Genomic DNA, 27,984 nt, shown 5'->3' with positions numbered 1-27,984 from the left:
TCAGGGGGTATCTGAGACATGAATTTTCCCCTATGCAGCCAGACCTGAGTTTAGCACATGTGCAAAAGTCAGGGGTGGTGTGGGATGAGTGCATCCAAAGCAGAGAATCCTTCAGTGGAGGCCTTTGTAGATGTGAACACACCCCTTGTCCCATCCAGAGTAAACACCAAGGCCAAGTGTTTTAACTGGGCTGTCTTAAGTGACACCCTTCATGCCAAAATTCAGGCTTCTATGTCTAAACTGCTCTGTCTTTTATGTAAATTAAGAGGAAAATGCTCTCTATCTAGGGCAAAACCAGATGCCAGCTGGGCAGGTCTCCACCCTAGATGAACCTCTCCTTGTCTTCACAGGCAATGGGCTTCACCGGCTCTTCCAAGGGTACAATGTTTCTCTTCCTAAGGGAACGATGACTGATTCACAGCTCCAAGTGCCCATTTCCTACAGAGGGCTTTTGGGGCTCAGACAGGGATATCTGCAATGTCTGCGTGATGTCAGGGTGATGAAACACTTGTTTGCAAACCTACCATCTTCCCAGATGCTGCTCACAGGACGTAAAATAAGATGTGGGTTGGGTTGTTTGCAGGCCAAGGCCTCTTTTCAAGCTCAGTTGAACTCCTCTTGCTAACATACTTCGTTCTTGTTTCTGCTCGAATTGAATGGCAATAAGTGCCAATAACCTCACACAGAGGTTTCATCACCTCTGTGTGAAGTCAGCAGGGCTGGTTGAGAAACTCCCATCTTGTTGACATGCAACAAGTCATCACTGATGGGTACCCACTCACCCGTAATGATGAATTTCTTTGGGGAGCACTTCTTGCCTGGCAGCATAAAAGCTATGAAATCCTTGTGCTGCTTCTCCCTGGGCTCCATCCTGCCTATGCTTGAAGTATGGAGCAGTGGGAGGTCTGTTTTTACCAGGTATGTCCACAAAGTTCAAATGGAACTTCGGGAAGCACCTCCACACATCCATTATCATTCCTGGTCCTCGGACCGGACTGTTTGGGGCAGGAAGCTTCTAACCCCATGAGGAAGATTCTCCTGCCTGCCTGCAAATGGCAGGGCAAGGTGCATTGAGATGTAAAGTGGTCCTAAAAATACCTCCATATACAGAAGCAAAACAAGCCCAACCTGGGGCAGGAACAGTCCCAGATATAACAGACCCAGAAGCAGTCAGGGCAGGGAAAAGGGGCTGGAAAAAGCAAGCAGGATAAAGGGGGAGGAAAGAGTAGGAAAAAGGCAATAAGGAAAGGGGACTAGGGATAAGGATAGGAATAGGGACAGGGCTCCTTGCATCTCTCTCAGAAACTGAGAGTAACATCCACAACAGACTCGGATGGGGCAGAGGAGGAAGCAATCACCCAGAAAGGCAGCAGCACACCATCCCACAGCCCTCCTCCCGCTCTCCTTTCCCCCACCCTGCTCCTGGCTGCAGCACAAAGCCCCCACTCTCTCCCTCCCATGTGAGGCCCTGGAGACCCCAGCACCCAGGCATGACCTCTCAATCTCCACCCCTTTGCCATCAATCCCAATCAGGGATGGTTTCCCAGCACCCCTTCCCAGTGCCCTCTTTCCTACCACAGTTTCCCAGACACCCCTTGGCTGATGGCAGCTGTCCCTCCTGCCTTGTGTTGTGCTGCTGCAGTGCTGCTGCTGTAGGCAAGGGCAGGGGGCCGGGGGCCAGCAGCTGCCCCCTGACTGTACCACTGACTGTGCCAGCTGAGGGGTGCTGGCCTTCCCCCCACCCAGCTTGCAAACCTCCCCATCACACATCACCAGCCTCCCACGGAAAACCCCGGGCTCACGGCATGGCCAGTGGCTGCCAGGGCCCCGCTCCTTTGCAAGAGCCTCAATCAAAAGCCAGCCACCCTCCCACTTCGCTTCTGGGTATTGAGCTGAGAGGCTTCCTCATATGTTTACACAAGCACACAAACAACCACAAACGTGCTTTAAAAGAAAAAAGCTGCAAACTTGCACAAGACCCCACGAATCCAGGAGCTAGAGCTTTTAAAAAATAAAACCCATGCAGGACAAAGTACCCATTTTGCCCACAAAATTGCAAGATATAAAGATGCTAGCTAAGGCATATTTGTAAAACAGGCATGCTTGCTCCTAGTGAGAAGAGCTTAGATACTCTCCAGCTCTCAAAAACTCTAAGACTAGCCAAGAAATCTGCAGCTGGAGGACAGCCAGTCCATACCCAGGCCGAATGATGACAGCCTGTAATCATTTTTATCTCACGGCAGACGACTGGTTGCAAGCACATATGAGGCTCAGCCTTCTCCTTGTGCAGCTCTCCCATTTGATTTCTTAAAGTGCAGGGACAAATACCATAAAAATCACTGAATATGGGAATAATTCACTTTGGGAGCGACTTCTGGAGGTCAGAAGTCTTGGATCTAGATGTAAATAATTGAGATTATGAATCTTAATAGCAAACATCTCAATTTTCAGTACTTCTTGTCTCCTTTAATAGACCTCTGCTTGGCCCGAGCCCTGCTTTTCACCTTGACACCGACCTGCAAAGCTTCTAATTAAGTGCAGAGTGACAAAATCCACACCCACTACCTGGGCACCTTGCACCATGCAGACTGGCTTTGGATACCTACTTTTGTCCCCCTTAACCCACCAGCAAACCCCTCTTTGCCCTTGAGGTGCAGGATCAGCCAAAGGCTGGCTCCTGCCTCCTGGAAAAAGCCACTCAGACACCCCCAGCTTCCAGCCACCAGTTGGCTACCAGCTGGCTCTATGCCCGTGGTTTCTCTCTTGCTTCTTTCTCCCCTTCTTGCAAACACGCTCCATCTCCAGGAGAAGAAATCTTGGCTGGTGAGGCTCTAACAAGGGCCACAGACCAGAAGACAGAAACACGCAGCTTTTAGAGCATGTACCTGCCCTGCCCCCTAGATGCAGACATGGGAATCCAGCACAGACACAAGCTGAGGAGGGGTTGTTTTCCCCCTCCTTTAACTTTTCTTTCTGTTGCATCTTCCACTCTCCAAGTGCATGAGCAGCATTGGTCAGGTAGAAGATAGTCAGACATCTGGCCTTGGTGAATGAGGGACAACCAGCCTTGCTGAGGCCACAGGGAGGTGAAAAGGAGACGGCTTGCAGACAAGACAGGGCTGTTTGCCTTCCTGTGAACAGGCTCCCAAGCAGGCTGTGTTCATTTCGGGTGAAATTAGCCATGAAATGAAGCCCAGATCCACCAGCCCTGCTTCAAACAGCTGCCAGCAGATACTAAGAGGATCCTGCCAGAGGAGGAGAGTGCTCAAAGCCTTGTTGTAAACGCACAAGGCATATTGAGAAGGAAAAGCAATGACGGAGGGAAAAAGCAGCCTCGGCGGTGCATTAAAAACTGGAGCTAGGTGGAGAACATCCCCACGTGCTCGCCTCTCCCTCCTGAACAAACAACTCAGATTGCTGAGTTTTACTGCACCAAGGCTCACTCCAGGCTGCCCGGAGCCAGTCCAGCTGGGTGCTCGCTTCCGGGTTCCCTGGTCTTCCCCCTAAAAACACCACGGGCTTGCCTCACCAGCTCTGCTCACTCAGTTCAGGCACTGAGCAGGGCCAAAGCTGGAGAGAGAAGGGGCAGGCACTGGTACAGGGGGTAATGTTTCTCAAGGAGGTGATGTCCCTGTACATTCTTCAACTGCATCTGTTTTGGGAGTAATATGCACATGCTTTTATGCCCAGCCCCATAAATTATGCAGTGAACCCCAAGGCTTTGACTTCAAAATAGGGGAACCAGAAAATATGCACGCACACACGTGCACACACAAATGCCTGTTCCAAACACCTCCAAAAGCCTTTCTGGGTCCTGCATGGCCCTAAATCATCACATAGCATCACCAAAAACCAGCCTTGCAGTAAATTTTGGACCCCAAACCCAATTCAGAGATGTTCCCTTCTGCACAGCCTGTTCTAGGCTGAGACTGAAGGCTGAGGCTTTAAAACATCCCTTTACAAGTCTTTCTCAGGTGACTGATTTCCTCCTCCATCTCATTAGCGGCTGCCAGCAGATGCTGTTTCCCCAGCAGAAGCCACACTTCACTTGTTAGTCATCTCGAAACCACCCTGTCATTTCTTCCCTCCTCACGGCCACAGTGAAGCCTGGAGAATATTTATCATGGAGCAGACACAGCAGGTTTTTATGGTTAAGATCAGGTCATTAATCTCTATCGAGAGTTTTCATAATCTTCTTCAGCTTCGTGTTTGTTTAACTCTTGGATAGTCGCTCCGTGGAGCTCTGGGTAATCGCAGATTAACCGCTCTTTAATATTAATGGCTTTTCATTAATGCACTGGGCTCTCTCCCCTCCACAGTCCATGCAATAGCTATTAGCACTGTGCCTGCAGCTCCCTGTGGTGAAAAGGACCTTTGTCTTTTGGGCCAAAATTCTGAGATATGAGCCCAGATCTTGTGTGTGCTGTGGCTGCTTTGTAGCAGAAGTATTTTAGAGCAAAAGCAATTTCCTCCTCCTCTAGCCCAATCCAAGGAGCTTCCTCCTGCAGATGGCTCAGAGGAGCTGCTCTTGAGCCACCCCAAACTGTAGTGTAATCAAGGGCATGTAGAGGCACGGCTCTGATGCCCTCATCCTCCTAGGAGTGATCTTTACTTATGTAGCCCCCACCCTGCCCCCACAAAGCAGGGCAGGGCAGGAACGTGGCCACAAAAACCTTCCAGATCACACGAAACCTGCCCAGGAGTGACGTGAGGGCTGCAACCCAGCCTTATTAGGGTAGTGTGATCACACTATGAAAGCAAGAGCCTCAGCCCCTCCACCCTGGCAGCACCTCCAGGTGCCAGAGGTGCAAACCTTGCTGTGCCACTACTGTAGGGCTGTGTGGGGCGAATGGACCTGACATTGTGCATCCTCATCTGTGTGGTCCATGGGGATGCTCACTGATGAGTCCCGTAGCCTGACTGACATCTTAGAGTGCACAAATCATCATGGGCTGGGAATGAGCTAAGAGTGAAGCCACGTGGACAATCAGTGCGTGATTTTGCTGCCTCATTTAGCCTCTAGCCAGGACACAGAGGACGTTTAAAGCAGAGGCACTAAAGAGCTCTCTGTTGGAGACGTAGTCCTATGTCTCCAAAACCTTCCTCACCAACCTCTACTCTTTCTCTCCTCTCAAGCCTCTTAGGTGCTTCAACATCTTGGTCTTGTTTAAAAGCCTTCACAGGACACGTAAAGCCTTTCCAAGAACACACCTCTTGTCAAATTATTCACAACCAAAGAAACTTCCCACCCATGCCACCATAAAGTTAATCCTCTGCTTTATAAATATCAATGGACTCAGTGTTTTTGCATGAGCCTGAAGCTCTGTGTATTTTTTGCCCCCGGCCCATGAGCAGTTGAGGTGAGCTGGCTCCTGTGCCCATGTCATCTCCTCTAGCATCCTCTGCTCCATGTCCAGCATTGCCCTGGGATACCAAGCTGCCCCACCCCAGGCATTACACAGGGCATGAACTGCACCAGCAGCCAGATCATCTCTTAGCCAAAAGGAGTCCCAGTGCCCTCTTTGCTGACACTGAGCTGGGACCAAGGTGTTGCTGAGCAGAAGCCCCTCTCTCCTCCACAAGCCCACCATCCTGCTCCATGGGTGGAGAAGGAGACCCCCACTATCTGGAGGCCAGGGGCAGCTTGAGGTGAGACTTCAGTCCCAGGGCTTTGTCAACCACATCGGGGGGCTGCAGGATGTGCCACTGGGCGAGAGGCCGGCGTGGGTTGGACAGCATGTCGGACCAGTGCCGCAGCTGGTTGCCTGTGGCTCGACAGCCCAGGAACAGTTTGCCGATGGGCTCATTCTTGGTCACTTTGTCGTGGTCCCAGACAGAGATGACCACATCCACATTCTGGGGGGGACACAAGAAAGAGGGTCAGTGGGAGGGGGCTTGCTGCAGTGGGGACCTGCTCAGCCCTGGGTGCTGCAGGGAAACCCACCTGGATCTGATTGAAAGGCACCTCAAAAACAAACACCTCATTGAAGTAAGGGCTTAAGGTGTTTTTCTTCACACTTGTCTTCTTCTTCTTCCATTTCTTCCTGTTCAGGATGAGATGCACCTTGACAAAAGGATCTGAGGAGAGAGAGGACACAGCTGGCACAAGTGACAATTTTTGACTGAGAAGCTCAACCACGAAACAGGTTCCCTGAGCCATTCCCAAGCAGAGCATGGCATCTACTTGTCACTCCTCATGGTGAGCCAGCCACCCCAGAGCTCACCTCCTCCTGCCACAAGCTTCCTGTACAATCCAGCCATAACATCTGGAAGATATCTCCAGCTCTGCACAAAGCTGGAGTATCTGTGCTGGGAAGGCTGGGAGTCAGCCAAAGTTTGGGTAGGGTGGTGGCAGCAGGAAGCAGGTCTTAACACCAAGAGCTTTCAAGGCTTTGCAGCTCTTGGTACCATCATTGAAGCCTGGGCAGGAGTAGGAAGATCTGAGCACAGCAGCCCCAGCTGACCTGAGAGTCCATGAGAGTCCATTCGCTTCAGCTTCCTGGCTTCCAGGATGAGCACCGTCAGCTTGCCAGTGTTGGGGACATAGCGTAGTGAGAAGCAGATCTCACCCAGCTGCTCTTCCTGATGGAGTGATGCCAGCAATTAGTACCAGGCAGAGGACCCAGCTTGCCTGGGGTTATGACACCAGGCCCCAGGTTTCCCGAGTCTCCCCCACTCTTGTGCTTGCCCCTAAGGGCTTGCTTCTTGGGGTGGTGGCAAGTGAAGCAACAGTGCATCCCTCCTGGCAGAGTTTCCCACCCAACAGGACCGACCTCCACTTTACTGGCCGCCGCCAGTTCACTCCACTGCTCGATAACGTGCTGCAGGTTGACACTGGCCAGGGGCAGCCGGACCTCACCAATGATGTCATGCTTGGCAAAGCGGTTGAAGTCATAAATCTGCATCACCAGTGTGCATTCAGGCACCTCTGCCTGGGGTACCTACAGGGGAGGACCCAAAAGCCAGGATTTACTCCTCAGTGGCAGCCCTTCCCCGTGGGATGTGGCAGTAACAATGCAATAACAGATATTTCTCTCTGACTCTTCCCCATCCTGCTTGCACAAGCATCCTGCTTGCACAAGCATCTCCCTGCCTGGAGAGGTTTTTGCCCAGGGAGCAGTGCCTATGCAACAACACTCTTGATGGGACCAAAAAGCCATCATTGGCTGTAGTTTTCTACCTGGAAAGTAAAGCTCTCGTTGAAGATGGGGTTCAGGGTCTTGCGGTAAACCTTGGTCTCGTATCTCTTCTTCATATCAGACGTTAGGTAGACGATCACATATGGATCGGATGTGCCTCCACTGTCCATGGCCTTTAGCTCAACTGCCTGCTTCACACCGACTTTCAGCTTGAAAGGAGTGATGCACAAGGTCACCGGGTGGAGGAGGACAGGGTCAGACAATTGAGGGCTCAGTGGGAAGCGAGTGCAACAGGGAGGACGCCTTCACACCATGTGGGCATGAGAGCTGGCAGGCTGCAGCCAGGTGGAAACCTGGGCCCACCTCAGTGGACAGCAAAAAGGGATCATGCAAGAGCAAAGCTGTTTCCCTGCTGTGCCATGGCCACAAACATCCCCACCTCCTGCGTGCGGAAGTTGTACTCCAGGGAGTATTGCAGCTTTCCTCGACGCATCTGCTCCACTCCTCGCTCCAGGTCCTCCATCTCAGGCTGGACCTGTGGCAGAGAGCAACACTACCCTCAGGATGTGCTCAGCCATGTCCCCGCCATGCCGTGCTCCCACAATCCCTGGGACTGGGAAGTGCAGCAGCAAACCTCTCAGGGAGAAGGGAGGTGGGACTGAGGGGAAAGCAGGACGCACGAGGCTGGCTGTGGTTGAGTTGCTGACAGGGCACAAGCTGATTCTCTCCTTCTTCTTGGGCTTTTTCTTGCCACAGCAGCACCTGATGATGCAGATAAGGAAGAGGAGGAGGAGAATGGCCCCTGCCACAGCCACGGTGATGAGCGCCCATTTGGGTACTGGTGTGATGTTCGAGGAATGGAATTGGACAGAACAGTTAAAACCAAGCAATACATATGGAGTGCATTTAAACCCCTTCCTGGTGCTTCAGCATTAAGGAGTTGTACTTTCAAAATTGCCCCTATATTCCTGGACAGTCCCCATTCAGGGAGGCTGCAGCTGGAGACCATTCCCCAAATGAGCAGCAAGGATGCCCTGCACTCCTGGAGCAGCATGGTACCGCTCTGCAGCATCCCCACCCTGAAGGACCCCACTAGAAAAAGGGATTTGGAGGGAGAGAGCCTCAGAGTCCTCATAGCCTCATAGCCTCAGAGTCCAGGAGCCCCACCAGATAATGCTGCCTGAGAGTAGGGCAAGAGCTGCTGTACTCACATGGGATCCGGCTAAGCCAGCTGTCCAAGAAGCCTGGCCAAGCTGTGGTGGTGATGTTGGCATGCGGGGAGGTCGTAGTCCTGACTATCCTGGCTGCCACTGCCATGGCTGGCGTGACCTGGGGACACAGGTAAAATTAACAGGGTGGGGATTTCCTTTCCAGTAGCACCTGTGCTGCCCGTGGCCCAGGGCTCTAACGAGAGCAAACACAATTAAAATACAGAGCCCAGGGTAAGCGGTTAGGGCTTGGCCACATTGGCAATGAGCTGTGAAATGGAGCGGGAGGGAGCCGCGGGCAGGGAGGGCTCTGCGCCAGCCAGCCCTTCGCATACAGCCTTCTCGTTCATATCCCTGCAAGTCTGCTTTCTGAAAGGAGAGAGATGAGGGGGATGGATTAGGGAGTTTTCTGGTGGTTTTTTGAGGAGTCGCCCGTCTGTAGGGGACAAAACCAAGACCTGTTTTGGTTTTGAGCATGAGCTGAAGGGTTTGCTCAGCTCCAGGAAAGCCCCATCACTAGCTAACACCTCTTTTTGGCTATTTTCCCCTCTCTCACAGGGCTGAGGGGCAGGATGGTTGGCTCCTGGGCTTGCAGCAGGACTGCTGCCCTCGCTGCTGGTGGCAGTGGCACCACCATGCTGGGTTCACAGCGATTTGGAAACTTTCTGTGATCCTGATCTGTGCACATGGCAACGTTGACACAGCTTAAGGAAAGGCTTGAAATTTAAAGCAGGGTGGTTTTACAGCACTGCTCTCCCCATGGCAAAGCTCTTATTCTAGCATTAGTGCTTCCTCATAGCGAAATTCCTTTTGCGTCAGCAGGAGAGATGTGCCAGGAGTCAGGCTGCCTGGTGAGAGCGTCTGCAGCCACCACGGCAAGGGTGGCACCCAGCCTCACTGCTGTGAGCAAGGCTGGCAGGTATGTGCCTGTTTGCCCTGGCAGCCCCAGCCTCCTGCCCTGCATCCCCGTGGGTCCCTGCTCAAGCAGTCAACACCACCTCACCCTGCCTGCACTCTACCCACGTTCTGCCCATTCCAAGGTGCTCCTTGCATGGGGTTCTCCTGGGGAGAAATCACATCTGCACTTCCCTCTGCTGAGCCTGCAAAGCCAGCAAGACCCTTTTATTTTTCCAGCAGTGAGCTTTGCTGCATGTGGGCATAGGGCTGGAGAGACATGGGAATTGCTGTCATCCCTGTGGCATTGTTGCTGGGACAATGAGGTGCAGGTTAAGTGACTTGTCCAGTACCACCTGGGACATCTGTGCCATTGGACACCCGAAGCTCTGCTCAGGTATTTAAGAGTTTCAGCAGTTTCAGGTGCCTGCAGTTTCAGCCGAGCAGGCACCCACCCAGCTCAGAATTAGTTGTCTCAGTACTTCTTGCCTGCCACCAGATCCCCACATTAGTCTAACATTAGCCCTGTTTAAAAAAAACTCATCCCAGCCCTGCAGAATGATCTGAGCCACCATTTTGGGAATGATAGTTACAGCCTTGCTGCAGTCTGGGAGAGGCAGCATAGTTTCAGTGGGCAGTCTGCAGGGACCGTTGAGCATCCATGCTCCTTGAAAAGGGTCTGGGAGAATCCTGATTCTTGCTCCCACCCTGTGCTGACTGAGTTCCCAAATCCAGACTTACCAACAAGTATCTTTCTCAGCTTCAGTCTCCCTTCCCTGCTGTGCAGGATCCAGGTCAAGCCACCATGCGTGGCAGGGACATGCTGTGGGGTGAGATGGGACCCCACTGGGCGTGGAGCCGAGGGTGCAGAAGGGATGGTGACTGCACTGCACAGCCGAAACAGGAAAGTCTGCTTTGCCAGCTCAGGAACCGGGTGGCCTCAGCAGCTCTGTCAGCCCCACCTCACCGCTGACCCAAGCAGTGTTCATGCAGGCGAAAAGCCAGTAGGGAACTCCCTGCTGGACCAGGAAGCAAAACCTGCCCTCCTGCCTGCGAGAAGTTGATGGGCATCCTTGCCCAGCTCTGTGCACCGGGAAATTCACTTCTCCAAGTTATCCCTGCCGGGCTGGACTGTGTGGCTGCAGGCACTTAGCACAAGAGAATGGACACTTGCAATGGGATGGGTGCAGTACTGTATCCATTCCTGGTGAGCTCTGTACTTGGAGAGCCCAGCTCACTGTCCCACAGGGCATGCACCACGTGAGGGCCTTGGAAATGTGTGCAGCAGTGGGGATGAACAGGAATGCTCTGCTCCAACACATCAGGGAGGACAGACAGGGTAAGGGAATACTGCTTGAGTGGCTTCATCCCCCAAGTGCCAACGAGTGCAACACTAGGCACATAGCCAGGAGCAATTTCATGGGCATCCCTGTTGCATTAAATTTATGCTTGTAAAGTTCTTCCCTTGCTGCCAGTTCAGCAAAGTCTGCCCAAAACCTGCCTTATCACCACGTAAATTTGGTGTGGTGTCAGAAGCGGGAAGCAATACTGCCAGTGCCTGATGGCTGACGTAGTCGTGGGAGGAGATGTCCCGGAAACCAGACCTGTCCCAGCTCTGCCCCACAACCCTGGCTCACCGGTCCTGCCAGATTTTCACATGACCACCAAGGCATTGCCATACCAGGTGCCCAGCCATGGGACAGGGGCTGGGGCTGCCCCTCAGCCATCCAAACCACAACCCTACTCACAAGTGCCCTGCACTCCTGCTGCTCAGAGAAGCATCACCTCCAGGAGCAGGAGATGCTGCAGGAATGATGCTGCAGCAAACCTCAGGGGGGACTTTTTGCTCTAAACTGGCAGGCCCAGAGGATGCACAGGAGAAATGCATTATGGGGATGGGGGAAAAGGGAATGTGTCCAATAAAATCAGTCAGGGAAAGGGGGTCTGCATAAGCATGCTAAAAGCTGAGTATATCAGCAGTCTTTTCAACAGGCTGTTTGCTAAAGACAATTAAAAGATAAGAGATTTAGACCTTAGGAAGAAATTCTTTACTCGGAGGGTAATGAGACACTGGAACAGGTTTTCCAGAGACCCATCCCCAGAAGAGTTCAAGGCCAGGTTGAATGAAGCCCTAAGCAACCTGATCTAGTATGTGGCATCAGTGCCCATGATGTAGGGGTTGGAACTTTAAGATTCCTTGCAACCCAAACCATTCTCTGGTTCTATGATCTCAGTGAAGCCAAGTGCACAGGACCCCAGAGGCCTCCCACATTTTCAGATGAGATTTGGTGATACTGGTGATAACCTGGTGCCATACAGGGAGACAGCTGCCTTAGTGCAGGTGGGTTTGGTCTCCTTTGGCAGGAGCCAGGCTGGGCAGGCTGCTGCACTGGGCCTTTTTCCAGCAGTGGGGCAGGGACATGGCCTAGCTGGGCAAGGGAAAAGCTGCAGGATGGCAGCAGGTCATGGTAGCTCCTTTCCCCTTCTCCTTTCCACCCTGTCCCCCTACCTCCTTCTCCCCCCTCCCCATCGCCAATCACACTCTTGCAGAGAAAGGGGGTGTTGACATATTCCAGCACCATGAGCCTCACAGGGCTGGGTGCCACACAGCTACCCAGAAAAGCAAGATCCTAGCCCAAAAATCACCCCTGCTCAGGGCACTATCTGAGAGACAGCTTTCAGAAAAGAAGGGAGAAGGGAACCAAAAACTTTACAGGAAAATTGTAAATATGGTAAGCTCCCTCTGCACCCTGCCACACTCTGCACAACCCTCTGCTCCCCACATCCCTGCAACCGCTGCGAGCCACTCTGGTGCAGGTACCCCTATACTTTTGGTCAAAACTACAACCACCGTGTATTCAGAGACTGGGAAAGGAGAGGTCTAGAGGCATGCTATAAATACTCCGGCTACAGAAATAGATACCGCAGCAGCGCTTGTGGGCAGTGCGCGGCCACTGAGCACAAGCTCCGAGGGAGCTCCAGAAGCTGGAATAGGGCTGAGCCGCCTCCCCGGCTTGGCCGCGGCTGTCCGTGACCAGGCCCGGGTGACCACGATCCGCCTGTGCAACGCCAGCTGGGAAATGCAGTCTGGCCCGGGCACGACGCCAACCACCTGGCTGCCTACAAATCCCAGCACGCCGGGAAGCGGAGCTGCACCCCATCCTGGCTCCTGCCTGCTTCCTGCCAGCGCGGGGAGGGGGAAATATAAACAGCGGCGTCTTGGGCAGAGCTGGGATGCTGCCGCTGGACAGGTTGTGCTGCGGAGCAGAGGCAGCGCTCGGGGTGAGTTTGGGCTTTTCTCTCTGACAAAATCCTGTCTGTGTCTAGGGGGGGGTGACATCTGCCCCCCGCTACGCAGCTGCGGGGACCAGCAGCACCCGCCTGTGTGCGAACAGCACTTGCGGGCATTAGGGGCATTAGGGGCAGGGAGGTGGAAAGGAGAAGTCAGGCTTGGTTTGCAGCGCTTGGAAGAACAGACATTAGGAGGTGGGTTCTCCCACCAGGAAGGGCTGCTCAGCTCCTTTGCCTCCTTGCATTAAATTTTGACTTTCAGAAAAGTACTTGGCTGAGATTCTGTCAGAGGAAAGCTTCTCCCTGCTCGTCTAGGGTGGTGGTTGCCACCCTCTGCCCTGGTCCCTGGGAGGAGACCCTTCCCAGTATGGAGTATGGGATGGAGGAATCAGAGGGATGCTCAATATCTCCTGGCTTTCCACGCACCCCTGGCTGGGGGAGCAGCCCTGCCGCAGGACTCTCCACCCCAGAGGCAGTCAGGGGGTGCACATGCAAGCCCTGAGCTCCCCATGGCAAGGCTCTGGCTCTCAGACAAGTGTATTGCCTACCAGCCCAGGCAACACTTTGCAGTCCCTGAATAACAAAAATCAATTAAAGGACATTGGAACAAAAGAAAGGTCTCCCTGAAGACCCTGACTTGCCCTTCACACTGCATGCTGGCTTTGGTCTATGCTTGCACAACCCCCAGCCCAGTAAGTAGGTAGGGCATGAACTGATAAATGAAGTTTTAACCCCCTTGCCATTCCCAGCAATCCATGTAGAGCAGTCATTCTTCCTCTGCTCTCCAGAGAAACCCCGCAGTGTTTCCATCCTGGAGCTACTGGATGGAAATAACCCCCATGGGATCCCACTTGGTGGGAATGGGAACAGCTCCCATCCCACAGGCTGAATCCTAAAGGTCCACTTTTAGCACTGACTAGTGCATAGAAGTGGAGCGTACAGCATGGTGGTTACAGAAACCACAGGACCTGGGTGTACAAAAATAAATGGGATTATGATTCAGTTACCCTCACAGGCAGACCCATGTACCTCCCCGAAGATTTTCATCTGCCAGACCTGGAGTAGCACTGAGACCTTCAGTGTACGGCCTGGCTGGCTCACAGGGCTGTGGAGGGGCAGACCAGCCCCAGTCCCAGCCTGCAGTCAAGCCCTCACCACACATCCCTACTTACTCTGGCTTTTTACAGCTGCAAATGAGGTTCTCATGCAGTGAACTCATTCATTTGTAGATGCAAATTCACCATTCGAGCAAAAGTAGCAAAAAAGGCAATAAGGATGTGAACTAGAAACCTACCCATAAGATCTGATCTATTTTGTCTTTTAAGGACAGCCTTATTTTCCCGGGAAAATAGCTCCACAACAGCTTTCAGCAGTTCCACACAAAGAAAAGTACCCTTTGAGATAAATAAAAATAAAGCAATGATCTGTGTTTGAAAAGCCACTTTTCCACCATATTTAATTGGAACTATTAGAACAGTTTGCCTGGGAGCAGAGCTGCTGCCAGCAGAAGCAAGTTCATTCGGACTGCTCCACTTGATGGGTAGGATGTCCCCTGTCTCCTTTCCACTCTTCCCCTTCTGTAGATTGGCTATATTATAATCTGTCAGTTTCATTTTATATTTTCTCTTAGAAGCTGAAAACTGAAGATGGCAGAGCCTGAAAGCACAGTCATAAACACCAATGTGAAACAGGTAAAAGGTTGTTCATTACAAAACACATATCCGGTATTTCTAAACCAAGTTTTGAAATGCTGCCACAGGAGAGGACACACTGCAACCCAGAGCTGTGGTGGCCTCAATTGCAGCCCAGAGCTGTGGTGGCCTCAATTGCTTGTGCCTAGGTTTTATCAGAAGTGGCCTGTCTCAGGGCTGCTGGTCCCAGGGAGGTCCATGTGATTTCCACATGGAAAGAAGTAGCGGGGCTGAACCTCCAGTTGCATGGAAAGGGCAGGTACATTTGCTCACACTTAAATTTTGGAGTGGCCAGGGAGAAAGCAGCAGCTTCTGTATGTACACAGAAACTTTATTAGACTGTCCAGAACAGACGCAAAGGGTAAAACCACCAGCATGTGCAGAGAAACCCAGCAGTGCCCAGCTCAGCACAAACCATGGCTGTACTGTGCCCACAAACTGCAAAATTATGAAGCAATCCCCTCTGTATGAGCTGTCCTTGGAGGATGTGGGACTTACCAGACAGGTTAGGGTTTCACAACTGCCAGCCCCATCCTTGGTGTCCTGAAGATGAAGACTGGGCTTCGTACCTCTGGCATCAGGAACCGTGACACATGGGTGGTACTTCCAACACCCAACACCACCACTCTGGTCGGTGGAGCCCTGTTCCCCCTGCTCACCCCACCTCCATGAGTCCCTTCTTTGCTGTCCCCTGACTCCTCTTTCCTCCCTGTCCTGCAGAAAGATCCTAGCAAGGCACTGGTCATTGCTGTGACCACCAGAGCCATCTTCAACTTGGAGAAGGAGCACAAACTCTACCTGGAGAAGGGCAAGGAGGAGTACACAAGGCACCAGCAGGCCAACCAGGACAAGCCCCTCCCACCAGGCACAGCCTTTGCCTTCATCCAGGTGAGCCCCACACTTGGCTGGTGGCACATGCAGACACTTGCAGGATGGGGTGAAAGCTCAGCTTTCTCAGCTGTGTCAGCTCCCATCGTCACAGGGTGCAGGCCCCGTGAGGGTGAGGCCCTCTTGGCCTCATGGCAGGGCATAAAGACCTGTGCTCCTCATCAGTCCATCTCCCCCATGGTGAGGTATCCTGCTCCCTGCTTCCCTAACGATGGGTTTTGCAGGATGGTTGCTCCGTCTGACTCTCCATAACATGCCAGCTTTGCCATAGCTGACACAGCACAAACCACTAAACTCAACTGCAGAAGAGCCCCCACAAAGCCACTGCAGTCATGCCTCTCCAAAAGAGTCCCATCTTGTCCTCACAGGCAGTGCAGTATGTGAACAAGAAGATGCTGGAGAGCAACCCAGCAGAGAAGGACCTCTTTGACATCCTGGTGCTCTCCAACAACAGCCCAGAGAGCGGAGCGCGCATCATCAACAGCGCCAAGCACTACGGTAAGAGGGACCCATCCCCGGGGGTACCTGCTTCCCCCGGGCGGCTGTGAAACAGATAAGGCACCACAGTGGATCATCAGTGGCAAATGGAGAGCCAGGGGAATCAAGGGGAAGGGGTTCTCATGGAAACAAACTCAATTCCTGCCAGCCCTGTGCTGCTTGCCCAGGGTGCCGGAGCACACCCAGGGCGCAGGCTCCTTGGCAGAGCCCAGCTCTCTCCAGCCATATCCTTCGCACCACCAGGAGGTCTGGCAGCATTTTGCACAGCCTGGACATCCTCAGTCAGCTACTGAAAAAACCCAGTTCTTTATAAAAGACCCCTAAATCCCAGAGTACTGTCATGAGGAATGCTCATTTAAGGAGGGATGGAGGGAATATTTAACCACACTCCACAGTTTTGTAGGAGCAATAGAACAAGAAGATGCAGCCAGAACATGGGCAGGTTCCCCATACAGCACTGGGAAATCCATTGCCCTGAGCTCCTGCAGCAAAGCATGCCAAACCCAGGGAGGGACTGGGGGGCTGTGAGGAGGATGTTGCTCCATAACAGACTTTTCTTACATTCCCTGACCTGAAGGCCTGGAGATCTCCAAGTTCTGCTTTGTCAGCGATGAGGACTCCACACAGTACCTGAAGTCCCACGGGGTCAAGCTCTTCCTCTCAGCTGACAGGACAGATGTGTGCAATGCCCTCCAGAGAGGTGCGTTCTCCTCTCCATCCCACGTCCCCAAACACACCACACTTTTCCCAAGTAGCCCAATACCAAGAGGCAGCGCCAGACCCGAGGTTTCACGGGGGCAAGGGGTGGATGGCATTGAATATCAGTAAAGTCCTGAACAGTTCAATCTCCTCTTCTGTCCTTTTACCAGTAGCCTGTAAACACACCAGGGTTGCTCAGATGCCTTCACAAGTCACTGAGTGCTTGATGCATTGTTCTTGCCATAGCTCTGCCATGGGCTGGTCATACCCTGCCTGACATTTAAGCCTTTTTAACCAGAGATGCAATGCCATGGCTGCTCCCTGGATCAATGAGTGTGCATCAGTGATTCCCAGGGCTTTGTGAGGATGCCATAGAAATTTGCTGCCTTGGTACATGCAGAGTTACTGTGTGCTCAGAGATAGATGAAAGCACGTTTGACCTAGATGGGAGGGAGTGCAGTCTCCCCACAGCTCTAATGGGGTTAATTGCCTTCTTATTAATTCACTTGGGTATGAGCACATCAGCTGGCCACATTCTTCAAGGTCAGGAGCAAGACATCTGCAGCCTGGACTTTCCTTGTCTGCACAGGACATTCCTGGAGCCTCCTTGAGAGCATCATTGCTCTGACAAGTGTCCCCCATCTGGGGACCTGGATCCATGGATGAGGGCGGGCAGGGTGCAGCTTGTAGGAATTAAGCCAAATTAAGCCAATTACCCCAATCAATGGAGATGCCCGTCTGTTATTCACAGCACAGAGCTAAATCTGAACATTAAAGCCAGGCTTGGCAGGGTGAGCAAGCACCAGGAGGAGGGCTGCTCATGCCTTGACAACCACACACCATCTCTTAGCAGAGATCCCTTGGTCTCTGATCAGCAGCACTTCCTTATCCATCCCCATGGAGGCATAACACAGCCCTGGAAAGGCTGGGCTGACTCCCACAGAAGGCTCCATGGCTTCGAGATCCTGACATGGTGGTGTGGGATGGGGCTGCAGCAGATGTGTGGGGAAGAGCTTGCCATGCACGAGCTGCCCCCGGGGGGCGTGTCCTTCCTGACCCCCACCTTGCTCTGTCTCACAGGGGTCTCAGCAGCGCTCATTTTCCAGCAAGAGGTGCGGGCCCCCAGCACCCCACTCCGCGTGGTGTTTGACGGGGATGCCGTGCTCTTCTCCGACGAGACAGACCAGATCTTCCAGGAGCACGGGCTGGAGGGGGCAGTGCGGTACGAGCAGGCGATGGAGGCCGTGCCCATGGGAGAGGTGAGCATGCCACCTCCCTTCCTTGGGCACCCACAGGCTCTGCCATCACTGCCACTTGGGCTTTGCCATGAGCAGCCAAAAAAGCGCAAATCCTTACAAATTCCCTAGGCATCCACCATTCAGTCCCTGGTGTGGGCCTGATTTGGAGCCCCCCTGGAAATGGATCTGGCCTGTTTTCTCCTATAAGTGAGCATTAGCTCCCAAATATCCAGGGTTGTGGTTATCCTCAACATCACCTTTTGTAGGATGTGACCACTTGCAGGACTCAGACCCAGAGGCACTGGTCACTGAGATGTACCTTCCTGGTCACTTTGGGATTAGGATGAGCACCACAAGGCTCACCTTCCTCCCAAGCACCCCAGTGCACCGCACCCGTCCCAGACTGCCCAGTCCTGCAGCCCCCAGGCATTGCTGTGCTCTGCAGAGCCCTGAGGAACCCTGGAAGAGGAACAAGTAGCTTGTACAGGCAGGGTAGATGTCTCCTTATTTTTCACCCACTCCCAACTGTCTTGCTGTGCTTCCAGGGTCCCCTGAAGACTTTTGCCATGCACCTCGGGAAGATGCGCAGGAAGTTCAGCCAGGAAAAATCCCCCATCCGCACCTACCTGGTGACTGCGCGCAGCGGCCGGGACATGGGCATCCGAGCCATCAAGACGCTCCGGGAATGGGGCCTGGCCATCGATGAGGCTTTCTTCATGGATGGGGCTCCCAAGGGCCCCATCCTCGCCCAGATCCAGCCTCACATCTTCTTTGACGATGGGCTTCATAACATCCAAGGGGCTCAAAATGTCGGTGTGCCCTCTGCCTGGGTCCCCTCCTGCTGCTGATGGGCTGCAGGCCAGCGGTCCTCCCCCCCAGCCACACAGGGGACTGGGTCAGTTGGAGGCAAACCTTCTGGTGGAGAAGGAGAGATTTCCTGACATGCAGCAAGTAAATCTCAGGAAAAGGGGACAAGAGCGTGGACTCCCATGCAAAACTTAATGCTCATTTCTGCTCCTGATATGAGGTCCTTTAGGTCTTAGGATAAAGTGAAAAGATGCAACTGCTCTAGGAGAGAAAGACACCTTTGCTGTGACACTGACAACTACACCTACCTGCCCGGTAGGACCTGCGGACTTTTCTCAAAGAATTAAGTGAAGCTAATGCCACACACATGAGCTAAAGGAAGCATGAACTAAAAATGGTAGCTTTGGCTGTTCTCAGACAGTCTCCAAGATGGAGCAGCACAGAAAGGACATCAGCCTGTTGAGACAAGTCCAGAGAAGGGCCATCAAGATGAGTAGAGGGATGAAACAGCTCTCCTACGAGGAAAGGCTGAGAGAATTGGGTTTGTTCAGCCTGGAGAAGGCTTCAGGGCAACCTAATTGCAGCTTTCCGGTACCTGAAGGGGCCTACAAGAAAGATGGAGAGATTCTGTTTACAAGGGCCTGGAGGGACAGGACAAGGGGTAATGGTTTCAAACTGAGCATAGGTTTAGATTAGATATTAGGAAAAAATTCTTTACTATGAGGGCTGTGAGGCACTGGAACAGGTTGCCCAAGGAAGGTGTAGATGCCTCATCCCTGGCAGTGTTCAAGACCAGGTTGGGTGGAGCTCTGGGTCTAATCTAGTGAAAGGTGTCCCTGCCCACCCCCTACCCTCACAAGGGGATTTGGAACTGGATGATCTTTAAGGTCCCTTCCAACCCAGGCCATTCTATGATTCTATGATTTATTCCCAGGTTCTCTGCCTAAAGGGAGCCCTTAAGACCCTGCCTCACCAGACACACTCAGCTTGGTTTCCTGAGGACACTGATGTGCTAGCAAGTCCTTCAGGCAGCTCCAGCCAAACTTAGAAGATTTCAAAACTATAAAGGACCTACAAACATTTTAGAAATTGGTGAACAGGTTGAAGAAAGAAAGCCCTTATTAAGTTATTCCCCCTTATAAAAGAGATTATAGCACAAGTCAGTTTTCCTTAGGCATGCAGGCTGCTCACAGAGTGCTCTTAGGAGACACAGACCTGTAGGACACTCAGCTCCAGGAGCTACAGGACAGGGACAAGCTGCAACCCAGCACTGAGGTCCATCCAAGAGACAGAGCTGCCACATAGCTCCGATGTCCCACCAGGAGAGGGCAGTGGAGATGGGCTGCCTGCAGCACAAGCCATGCAGGAGCCAGGGCTGCCAGGGCTGCAGACCAGCCACCGAAGGGGCCAGGGCAGGACTGGGTGCCGTGGCCAAGCTTAAGTGGGTCTCCAGAGCTGTGTGTGGAGGGCATGGGTGGAGGTCTCGGGAGCAACTGCTCCCTGCTGATGGGGTTCGAGGGTGTGCTCAGTTCTCTCTCTGGCATCATGGCACACCCCATGCAGGGGAGCCTCTCCTCTGGCAATTTGGACTCTGCTCCTAATTTTCCTTGGCAACAAGTAGCCCCCCAAGGTTCCGTTGCAGGTTTCTTTCCCCAGGGCCGTATGTGAGTCGCCACTAGGGGCCACTGTGCTGCCTGGGGACATGGCACCTCAAATCCCTGTCAGCTCTCCAGAACTGCCTCGTAAAAAAAACCAAACTGGCTGCTCAGGTGGCAGTGGGATTACGGGCTGAGGACATAAAGACAATACTGGCTTCGTTTTTTTAATCTCAGCGTAATCAGTAATTTTTTTAAAGGCTTCAGAAGTGTTGCTCTCTTTTCAATGCTTTTCCCGCCCAATAAATAAATAAACAAGCATCCCATTGTGAGTGCTTGTTCCTCGTGCCTGTGTTCAGCAGTGTGGGAGGAGGGGTGGGATAACTCGGTGCTCCTTAACAGACATTCAGTTATTTATTAGGTGTTACACACGTTCATCAAGATGGGTTAAATACAAAATAAACTTTCAATGGGCTTTGGATTAAGCTTCTGAATGTCGTCTTGTGTCTGTGTCCCCAAGCTCACTCCTGCTACCTTAGGCTTCGGGACTCTGCACACCTCGGCCCAGCAAAGGGCGCTGCTGGCCCCACCATGCTGCCAGCACAGGCCCTGTCCCTACTGTTGTGGCTAAGGGAGGGCAGGGATGCCTGTGTGCAGGGTTTTAATAGGAAGCCACCTCCAAAGCAGCAAAGCCTGGCAGAGTCTTGGCACCAGGAGTCTGGCCCCCTGCCCTTTTGCTCAGTCTAGATGCTGAAATTAGATGTTTCAAGGTAGCAACATCAACAACATCAGCTACTCATCATCTGCTAATAACGCTAAGCAGCCGTCAGCTGAGCAAACATTAATTACAGGATGCTCAAAACACGACCGGTAAGCAGGTACAGATGTTCGTCCCACTTTCATGCAGGTCAGACACCACCAGGCTCCGTGCGGTGATCCAAGCACCCACCTCCAGCCCTTCTCACCGTGCACAGCTGGCTGCTTCGGTGGCAACTGGTGGTGGGGGCACGGAGCCAGTGGTGGGGGTGACGGTGGTCCTCGACATCCTCCCCCACTTCAATCCATCGCATTTGCCGATGCCTGGACAGGGCCAGCTGGAGCTTGGTCAATGCCTTGGGCAAGAGGAAATCAGCTGAGTCAAGAGTGGTGGGAACAGGCCCACGTGAGCCATCGCAGTGCGTGGGATGCTGAGGCAGGGGGAAAGTGCCACATGCCTCCCTCCAGCACTGTCAGCACAGTGGGGGATGACAGGGCAAAACGTGCCCAAAATAGGAAAAAAAGGAAGGAAACTCAAGGCTTGTAGGGTTGCATCATATAGGGTCAAGTGCAGCTGCTTCAGGCCTTGGCTCAAATGTGTAGCATCAAAACTGCCCTTATTGCCCTGCTCTGAAGATGGAGCATCAGAAACACCCTCCAGAAAGGACTGATGCAGCTTCGTGCCCCACTGCACAGACAGACTTGCTGTTTCTGTCTTAGAGGTGTCTGTAATAAGTTCATTAATGCTTAGGATGCTCCTTAGGTTTTGCCTTTCTAAAGCATCTTGATCTCCCTCCTTCAAGGGGTTGCTGATGCCCAAGGGTCTCTTGCTACTGCAGCCCAAAGAGGGTTTAGCTGCTAGGGCTGGTTGTGACATGTTTCTCTCATATCCATCTCATGTTTTGGCAGCTAGGGCAAGGCAGGAGCACCTGTGTCACCATCAGGTACAGGCTCCCTTTGAACTCTGCTGGGTTTCACACCTTTCCACTCCAGTAAAAGAAGTGCAAGGGAGTGAAAAGTGGACTCTGAGGACCTGCACTTGATTCTGACCATTGCTTTCCAACAAACCCCTTCAACCCCAGCCAAAGCTGCCTGGTGTCCAGGTGTACCCCTCTGGCACTGCTTGGGACACCCCCAAGACACCCTCCTGGTCCAGAGAGGTAAGCGGGCAATGTCCTCCTCTGCTCAGCCACAAGCAGACCAGCTGCCTCCTCTCCCAAGCCCAGTGCTGCCAGCGATGTCAAACAAGTGGCCCTTGTTTTGGGGTGGGGCATGTGACCCCAGGGATCAGAGACTGCAGCTGCCTGGCCCCGAGGAGTTCACAGGAGACCTTTGCCCAGGACCATGCCCTTAATCCCCCACTCACTTCACCAGTCAATTCAGAGTTGCAATGCTAAAAACAAAACAACCCAGCACTAAGGGAGAGAAAGGGTTTTATGAAATGGTGGTAGTGCAGGGAGGGAAGATTGGTGGGTATTTATCTGCTAACAGACATCTGCAGTGGCAGTGTCTGAACTGTTCAGCTTCATTGACTTCTGGCTGCAGCACGAGAGGATGCTGGAGGCTGCAGACCTGGGCACAGCTGCAGTGTCTGTCAGGGATGTTCCCACACCTCCCTCCACCCATAACCTACAAGCACCTTTGGCCACAAGCACGTAGCAAAGCATCTTCACATTTTTGACCATAACCCTAACCCTAAGTCACCCTGGTGGCAGTGCTCCTTGGGAAACACTCAGGGGTTGTTAGCCAGAGAGGCTGAGATGCCACATCCCACACTGCAAAAAATTATTAACAGGGTGTTTTGTGTGCAGAAGGTCAGAGAGACACAGACTCTGTTTGCCGACGTGCTTAAACTTGGGTTCAAAATCTTAACCCCAGGCAGTCACACTGGATATAATGGCTGTGGTGGCATGTGAAGATGGAGCTTAGGAGAAAGGTGACAATCAATTAGAATTCAGAGCTTATGTGGGCATACTGACCCAGCAGAAACTGCCCCAGGAGGTCCAGATTGATTCACCAAATCACCAGTGGAAGCTGATTGCTCCCAGTCCAAGAAAACAGATTGCAACTTTAAGCTGATCCTTGGGTTGCAATGGGGTGTTGACCCTCGTCTTCCTGAGCCCACACTCCTCCCAGGATCAGAAGTCTCAATTGCTTCAGTGTTTTGTCACTTTGAGGAGACATGATTGCACAAATGATGGCCTTCTTGAGGCAGCTTTGCTGGAAATTAAAGAAAATAAATGACATCTAGTGCTGGCTAAGAAAATGAGATGGATGGTGTGCTTGGATGTGGCTAGAGACAATTCTCTTCATCATGCATGAAAACCCCACCAGAAAGCCAATACCCCCCCACCCCAAGCTGGGCTCACATGGGGACTGCAGCAGGGATTGCTCAAGGAGGTGACAAGGTGAGTTGGGTCCCTGTGCTCCCCATCACATCCTGGCGTGGGTGGGGATGAATCAATACCATCATTGCCACTTACCACCCCATCCCGTCAGCCGCCAGTCACGCTGCCTGCTGCCAGTGTCTGCCAGGATTGTTGTTGCCTGTCCCTGGCAATTTCAGCCTGCTGCAAAATAACTCAGGTGAGGCAAACAACACGAGATCCCTGCCCCGAGGAGCAGACAGGGCTAGCAGCCAGGGAGAGGCAGGTCCCCTCCTCCCCAAGGTGGGTCCCAGGTGTGTCACCAGTCATGCAGAAGGATGGGCCAGGGGATGACGAAGGACATCTAATGCCGAGCAGGGTCAGGAGCGGGCAGGTGGTGCGGGGGTGGCAAGGATTTGGGCAGGGCCACAGAGTGCCTGGGACACAGGGACAGGCAATGCGGAGTTTGGCAGCAGCCCACTGAGGCAAGGTGGTGTGCAAGTAAACCCTAGTGAAGACACCAGGACAGCTCACAGGCTTAAAGACCATAAGTATTTTGCCACATAAATGCTTTTGGTTTTTTTTCAATAGCTAGAGGGGAAAGGCTGGAAGAGCAGGATCTGATGGAGAAGTCCACTGGGGTGAAAGCACTTCATGCTCAAAGGCTGCTGCAAATGGCCCTGATGGGGATGGAGCCATTCTCAGGGGCCCTGCCTGTCGTGACACCCAGTTGTGTCACCCAGCCAGCGGTGAGCCGTCCTCACCTGCCACCAGGACAAGGGTTTTTGCAGCATGAGAGAGACCAAGGGAACAATTACCACCCAGCCTAAGCCTTTTGCAACTCCAGTTAGCATCTCCCCAAGGTCACTGCAGCCCATGCTGGCAGCCAAAACACATTTAAGCAGGCTGCTGGCCAGCTGCCTCCAAACCAGCCCTAGTCAGCCAACACCAATGGATCGAGGATTGCCCCAACCCACGATGCCAAGGACATCTTCCCCAGCGCCTACACAGATGGGACACAACCATCAGGGCCTGCATGAGTCACTTCGTTGTGCTCAGTGCAAACCCTCCCCTGCTCCCAGGTTTCCCATCAGACGGAGCTACTACTAAACCACCTTCAGGTTTGCTTTTGTGGGTGTCACCCAGAAAGAGGGTGTAATTTGGGATGTGCCAGTGCCACTGGAAAATGCACCCTCACCTTGTGAATTGTACATCAGTTTAGGAAATGGTGTTGGGAGTGGGCGAGGTCTTGGCACCGTGCCAGGAAAAAGTTACCACTAATACATTCAGAATCCCAGGGATGGTGAATCAGGCTCTGCTAATGAGCTGCATCCAGCACCTTCACACTGGCACCAGCACCTTGAGTTGGAGTCAGGCTGTTTGAAAACAGACTTGCCCAGGCTTGTGGCTCTGCTCAGCTCAGACAGAGGAGTAGTTTTCTCTTTTAGCAACAAGCTTTGAAATCAGAAACACATTTTTTTGAACTTGAAGACATTTGTCCTCTAAACATCCCACCTGCAGCTTGGCAAAAAAAAAAATAATCTGCATTTCTGAATGGAAGCTTTCCTTGCCCTTTAGATCACTGCAGCTCAGGGCATTGGCTACCATTATGATAAATAAATATAGAAAAAAAACAGGGAGGAAAGGGTGAAGGCAAACACACGGCTATCTGTAAGGACAAACAGGTCACCGTAGCATCCCTGACAAAATGCTGTCAGACTGCAAATGGAGCCCCCCAAAAAATAAGGTGTTTGAAACTGAATATGAGCTGGCAGTGTGTCCAAGTGGCCAAGAAAACCAATGGCATCCTGGCCTGTATCAAAACTAGTGTGGCCAGCAGGGCTACGGCAGGGATATTCCCTCTGTGCTGAGCACTGGTGAGGCCACACCTCAGGTCCTGTGTCCAGTTCTGAGCCCCTCATTGCCAGAAAGACATTGAGCTGCTGGAGCATGTTCAGAGAAGGGCAGTGGAGCTGGTCTGGAGCACAAGTCCTACGAGAAGCAGCTGAGGGAGCTGGGGGTGTTCAGCAAAACGGAAGTTCAGGTGAGATGTCATTGCTCTTTACAGCTACCTGAAAGGGGGTTGTGGGGGTTGTCCTCTTTTTCCAGGTAGCAGGTAACAGGATGAGAGGAAACAGCCTCTAGATGTGGGAGGGGAGCTTTACAATGGATATTGGAAAAATTTCTGCCCTGAAAAGGTGTTCAGGCATTGGAACGGGAAGTGGTAGAACCACCATCCTTGGAGGGATTTAAAAGCAATGTAAATGTGGTGCTGAGGGTTTAGTGGTGGACTTGGCAGTGCTGGGTTAATGGTTGAATTCAATGATCTTGAGGGTCTTTTCCAGCCTAAAGGATTCTATGATTATAAACTAAGCTGCATCAGGTCCCTGCCCATGTGGCAAAGGGCAGGTGGGACACCCTGGTGTCACTTGACAAAGGAGACCCCAATCTCCCAGAGTTGGGGCTGGGGTTCTCTTCCCAGCTGGAGCCTCTGGAGCTGAGTCATTTGACCCCCCCTTGGGAATCCTCTCAAGCAGGGATCAAGGTTGCAAAAGCATGGCCAGCTCCCAGGGGCGCGTCGCCCCACACCCACAGCTGTGGCTGCAGGGGACAGTGCTCTGGTTCACCCCCTGGAGCCAGGGGGGATGCAGGGGGCCAGGGAGACAGACGAGCAAGGAAAGGGGTTCATCCACTGTGACAAAAATGGGAGTGAGGAGGGATGGATCCCTCAGCTGTCTCTCACACATCTCTGCGTTCTTTAGGCGCCTCAGCCATGGCACTCCATCTTGCTCCACAAATAAGGAAAAATGTGTAAAAAACCCTGATCCCAGGCTCGTGCCAGTTTATCTTGTTAAGATAAACTCTCACAGTCCCAGCCTATAAATACTCAGACGTGCTCCCAGCTCCTGTTTAAACATACCCACTGTACCTCTCAAGGCTTTGACATCAGGGCAAACATTCCACAGAGGTGCTGAGGGAGCCCAAATGCAGAAATCCTGACTCCTTGCTGGAGCCACCACTCCCCCAGCAAACAGGCACAGCAGTGTCAGCTCCAAAACCACTGGTGCCAAGAGCCAGAGCCAGATTAAACACTCTGGGGAATAAGCCTCCCAGTCCCTTCCCATCCTGCAAGCACCCAGGAGAGAATTAGTATTGTAACATTCCCTGACATAGCCCCATCCTCACTTTTTCCCAATAAACCATTGGGAAGTGTCTGGCCTCACTGGTGCTATGGACACATAAGTCACTTGGAGCAGCCCATCTAAAAGCAGTGACCCTCTTGCACTGGTATGAGAGCAGCTCTGGATGAAGACACAAGCCCTGTTACCATGAAGCTCAAGCAAAGGCTCGTTCATAACAGCTTTGCTAACAGCAAAGCTTGCCTTTAAATCTCTTGGAATTAACAAAACAGACACAGATGGGTCCAGACTTCTTGACTCTGCTGAAAGACTTTGTTCTACAATATGTGATGGTACGGGGCATGCCGTCCTCACCTGCATGCTGGAACCCAACTCCGTAGCCACAGGATTCTGGTAGAGACTGGCCAAACTGGAAACCCTTGAGGAGGAGCTGCTGTAGGTGCTCAAGCCTGGGGCCCAGGCGGCGTTGCCTGGCCAGCTATGGTTTCCCAGCCACTTCAAAGAGCAGGGAGGAGGGCTCCAGGAAAGCCTGTAAGGGGTGAAGGGGAGCCCTGGGCCTGGCATCAGGACTATCCCTTTTGTCTCCAAAGTGCATTTGCAAAGGGGTCTAGAGCCCTTGGGGAGGGTGGATTTGTTTGGGTGGGACCACAGTTGGGTTAGTTTACATCTGACCCACTCCTGCGGCCTGCGGCACTCAGCACAGGGCTGCCAGTACCCAGGAGGACAAGAGGAGACCCGCAAGCTGGAGCCCACAGCAGCAGCAACAATGCCTCTGCAGTCAGGCTCCAGATGCTGGGGACCCACTATGCCTTGGCCCCTTGCCCAAAAGAACCACACGGGGTTTTGCTGAGTCACACAGTGCTGCGGGGCCAGGAGGGCGCCGGGTTTTGCTGACTCATGGTCAGTGGCACTCGCCTTGACCACACGCCCGCAGGGGCAGGAGGGAAGCAGGTGCTGGCCGAAGTAACGGGACCCACCAGGTTCAACCAATGCCTCTGGCCATCATTCCAGAAAATCTCATCCCAATGGGGAACCATGTCCCCACGGGGAGGCAGCAGGATTCCTGATACCCACCAGCTTGGCTGCGGCACGGCAATTTGGAGAACTAGTGGGACAAGAGACAGTCCAGGGCAGAAATGTCCCCTCAAAACAATTGGCATGGACCTCACTTGGGGAGTGGCAGGCATGGACCCAGGGATGCAAGGATCCTTTGTGAGGCCATGGGTGGATGGAAAAGGCTCAGGGACAGCGTGTGGGAAGGAGATGGTGCAAGTGAGGTGCCGGCGACGTGACCCAGCAATTTTCCAGAAGTTGCATGAATGTGAAGGTGACAGGAGAGGGACAGGGACCTCACCACGAAGCCAGGGGTCCCCCACTCCAGCAGTGCCCAGCTCATTCCACAGGCTGCTGCTCTCCTGTCCCCAAGACTGCACACAAGCAGAAACAGAAAAAAAAAGTGCCCCTAGCCCTCAGGACTTGGAAGGAAAAATGTCTGTAAATCCAGTTTCATTTATATTGTTTTTCCACTGGGTCTCGTGGCTCTGTAAAAGCTCGGTCGGGGCAAACCGGGCAGAGATTAGCTCTCCCAAGCCAGCACCGTGGCACCTATAAGCCCTGCCGTGATACCCCGGTGGGGGCAAAGAGCCCATCCCGGTGATCCCTGATACTCAGCCCTGCAAATGGGGGAGGGGGGGATTGACCGCAGCGTGCTGGTGGCCAGTGCCCTCCCGGCACTGCCACAGTGCATTTTGAGGGGTGGCACATATGGCTTGGC

The 27,984-nt window shown here is 52.9% G+C and overlaps 2 protein-coding genes across 4 annotated transcripts; one reads left to right on the top strand and one right to left on the bottom strand.

Annotated features, from left to right (window-relative positions):
* Nucleotides 1-5,366: 5,366 nt before the first annotated feature.
* On the bottom strand, nucleotides 5,367-10,043 carry SYT8 (synaptotagmin 8). The gene is made up of 9 exons (XM_027724097.2): nucleotides 9,983-10,043; nucleotides 8,351-8,468; nucleotides 7,820-7,977; nucleotides 7,579-7,674; nucleotides 7,181-7,348; nucleotides 6,774-6,941; nucleotides 6,465-6,582; nucleotides 5,945-6,078; nucleotides 5,367-5,856 (listed from the first exon to the last, which is right to left on the bottom strand). Exons 2-9 carry the CDS (start codon nucleotides 8,454-8,456, stop codon nucleotides 5,623-5,625), a joined length of 1,182 nt encoding a protein of 393 aa, XP_027579898.1. The 5' UTR covers nucleotides 8,457-8,468; nucleotides 9,983-10,043; the 3' UTR covers nucleotides 5,367-5,622.
* A 1,433-nt stretch (nucleotides 10,044-11,476) lies between these two features.
* Nucleotides 11,477-18,523, top strand: LOC113989515 (cytosolic 5'-nucleotidase 1A-like). Of its 3 annotated transcripts, XM_039381427.1 has the most exons (8): nucleotides 11,498-11,582; nucleotides 13,858-14,072; nucleotides 14,163-14,223; nucleotides 14,944-15,111; nucleotides 15,480-15,609; nucleotides 16,187-16,309; nucleotides 17,389-17,567; nucleotides 18,092-18,523. In XM_039381427.1, the coding sequence occupies exons 3-8, from the start codon at nucleotides 14,179-14,181 to the stop codon at nucleotides 18,392-18,394; spliced, it is 948 nt and encodes a 315-aa protein (XP_039237361.1). In that variant the 5' UTR covers nucleotides 11,498-11,582; nucleotides 13,858-14,072; nucleotides 14,163-14,178; the 3' UTR covers nucleotides 18,395-18,523. The 3 variants fall into 3 exon arrangements, with proteins under 3 accessions (XP_027579984.1, XP_039237361.1, XP_039237359.1); XM_027724183.2 differs by lacking the exon at nucleotides 13,858-14,072 and having other exon boundaries at nucleotides 11,477-11,582; XM_039381425.1 differs by lacking the exons at nucleotides 11,498-11,582; nucleotides 13,858-14,072 and adding an exon at nucleotides 12,311-12,523.
* Nucleotides 18,524-27,984: the final 9,461 nt, after the last annotated feature.

Source organism: Pipra filicauda, unplaced genomic scaffold (genome assembly GCF_003945595.2).
Source record: "Pipra filicauda isolate LSUMZ 115617 unplaced genomic scaffold, ASM394559v2 scaffold222_size1277272_pilon, whole genome shotgun sequence".
Taxonomy (NCBI): domain Eukaryota; kingdom Metazoa; phylum Chordata; class Aves; order Passeriformes; family Pipridae; genus Pipra; species Pipra filicauda.
This window is presented reverse-complemented; position numbering and strand designations above follow the sequence as displayed.

Excerpts from the sequence above, each read along its gene's own strand:
- SYT8 (XM_027724097.2), bottom strand. The coding sequence starts at position 8,456 with ATGGCAGTGGCAGCCAGGATAGTCAGGACTACGACCTCCCCGCATGCC. Across the intron at positions 6,583-6,773 it reads CGGCGGCCAGTAAAGTGGAG|GAAGAGCAGCTGGGTGAGAT; the intron begins GTCGGTCCTGTT and ends TCACTCCATCAG. Across the intron at positions 6,079-6,464 it reads GGACTCTCATGGACTCTCAG|ATCCTTTTGTCAAGGTGCAT; the intron begins GTCAGCTGGGGC and ends CTCTCTCCTCAG.
- LOC113989515 (XM_027724183.2), top strand. The coding sequence starts at position 14,179 with ATGGCAGAGCCTGAAAGCACAGTCATAAACACCAATGTGAAACAG. Across the intron at positions 15,610-16,186 it reads CAACAGCGCCAAGCACTACG|GCCTGGAGATCTCCAAGTTC; the intron begins GTAAGAGGGACC and ends CCTGACCTGAAG. Across the intron at positions 16,310-17,388 it reads GTGCAATGCCCTCCAGAGAG|GGGTCTCAGCAGCGCTCATT; the intron begins GTGCGTTCTCCT and ends TCTGTCTCACAG.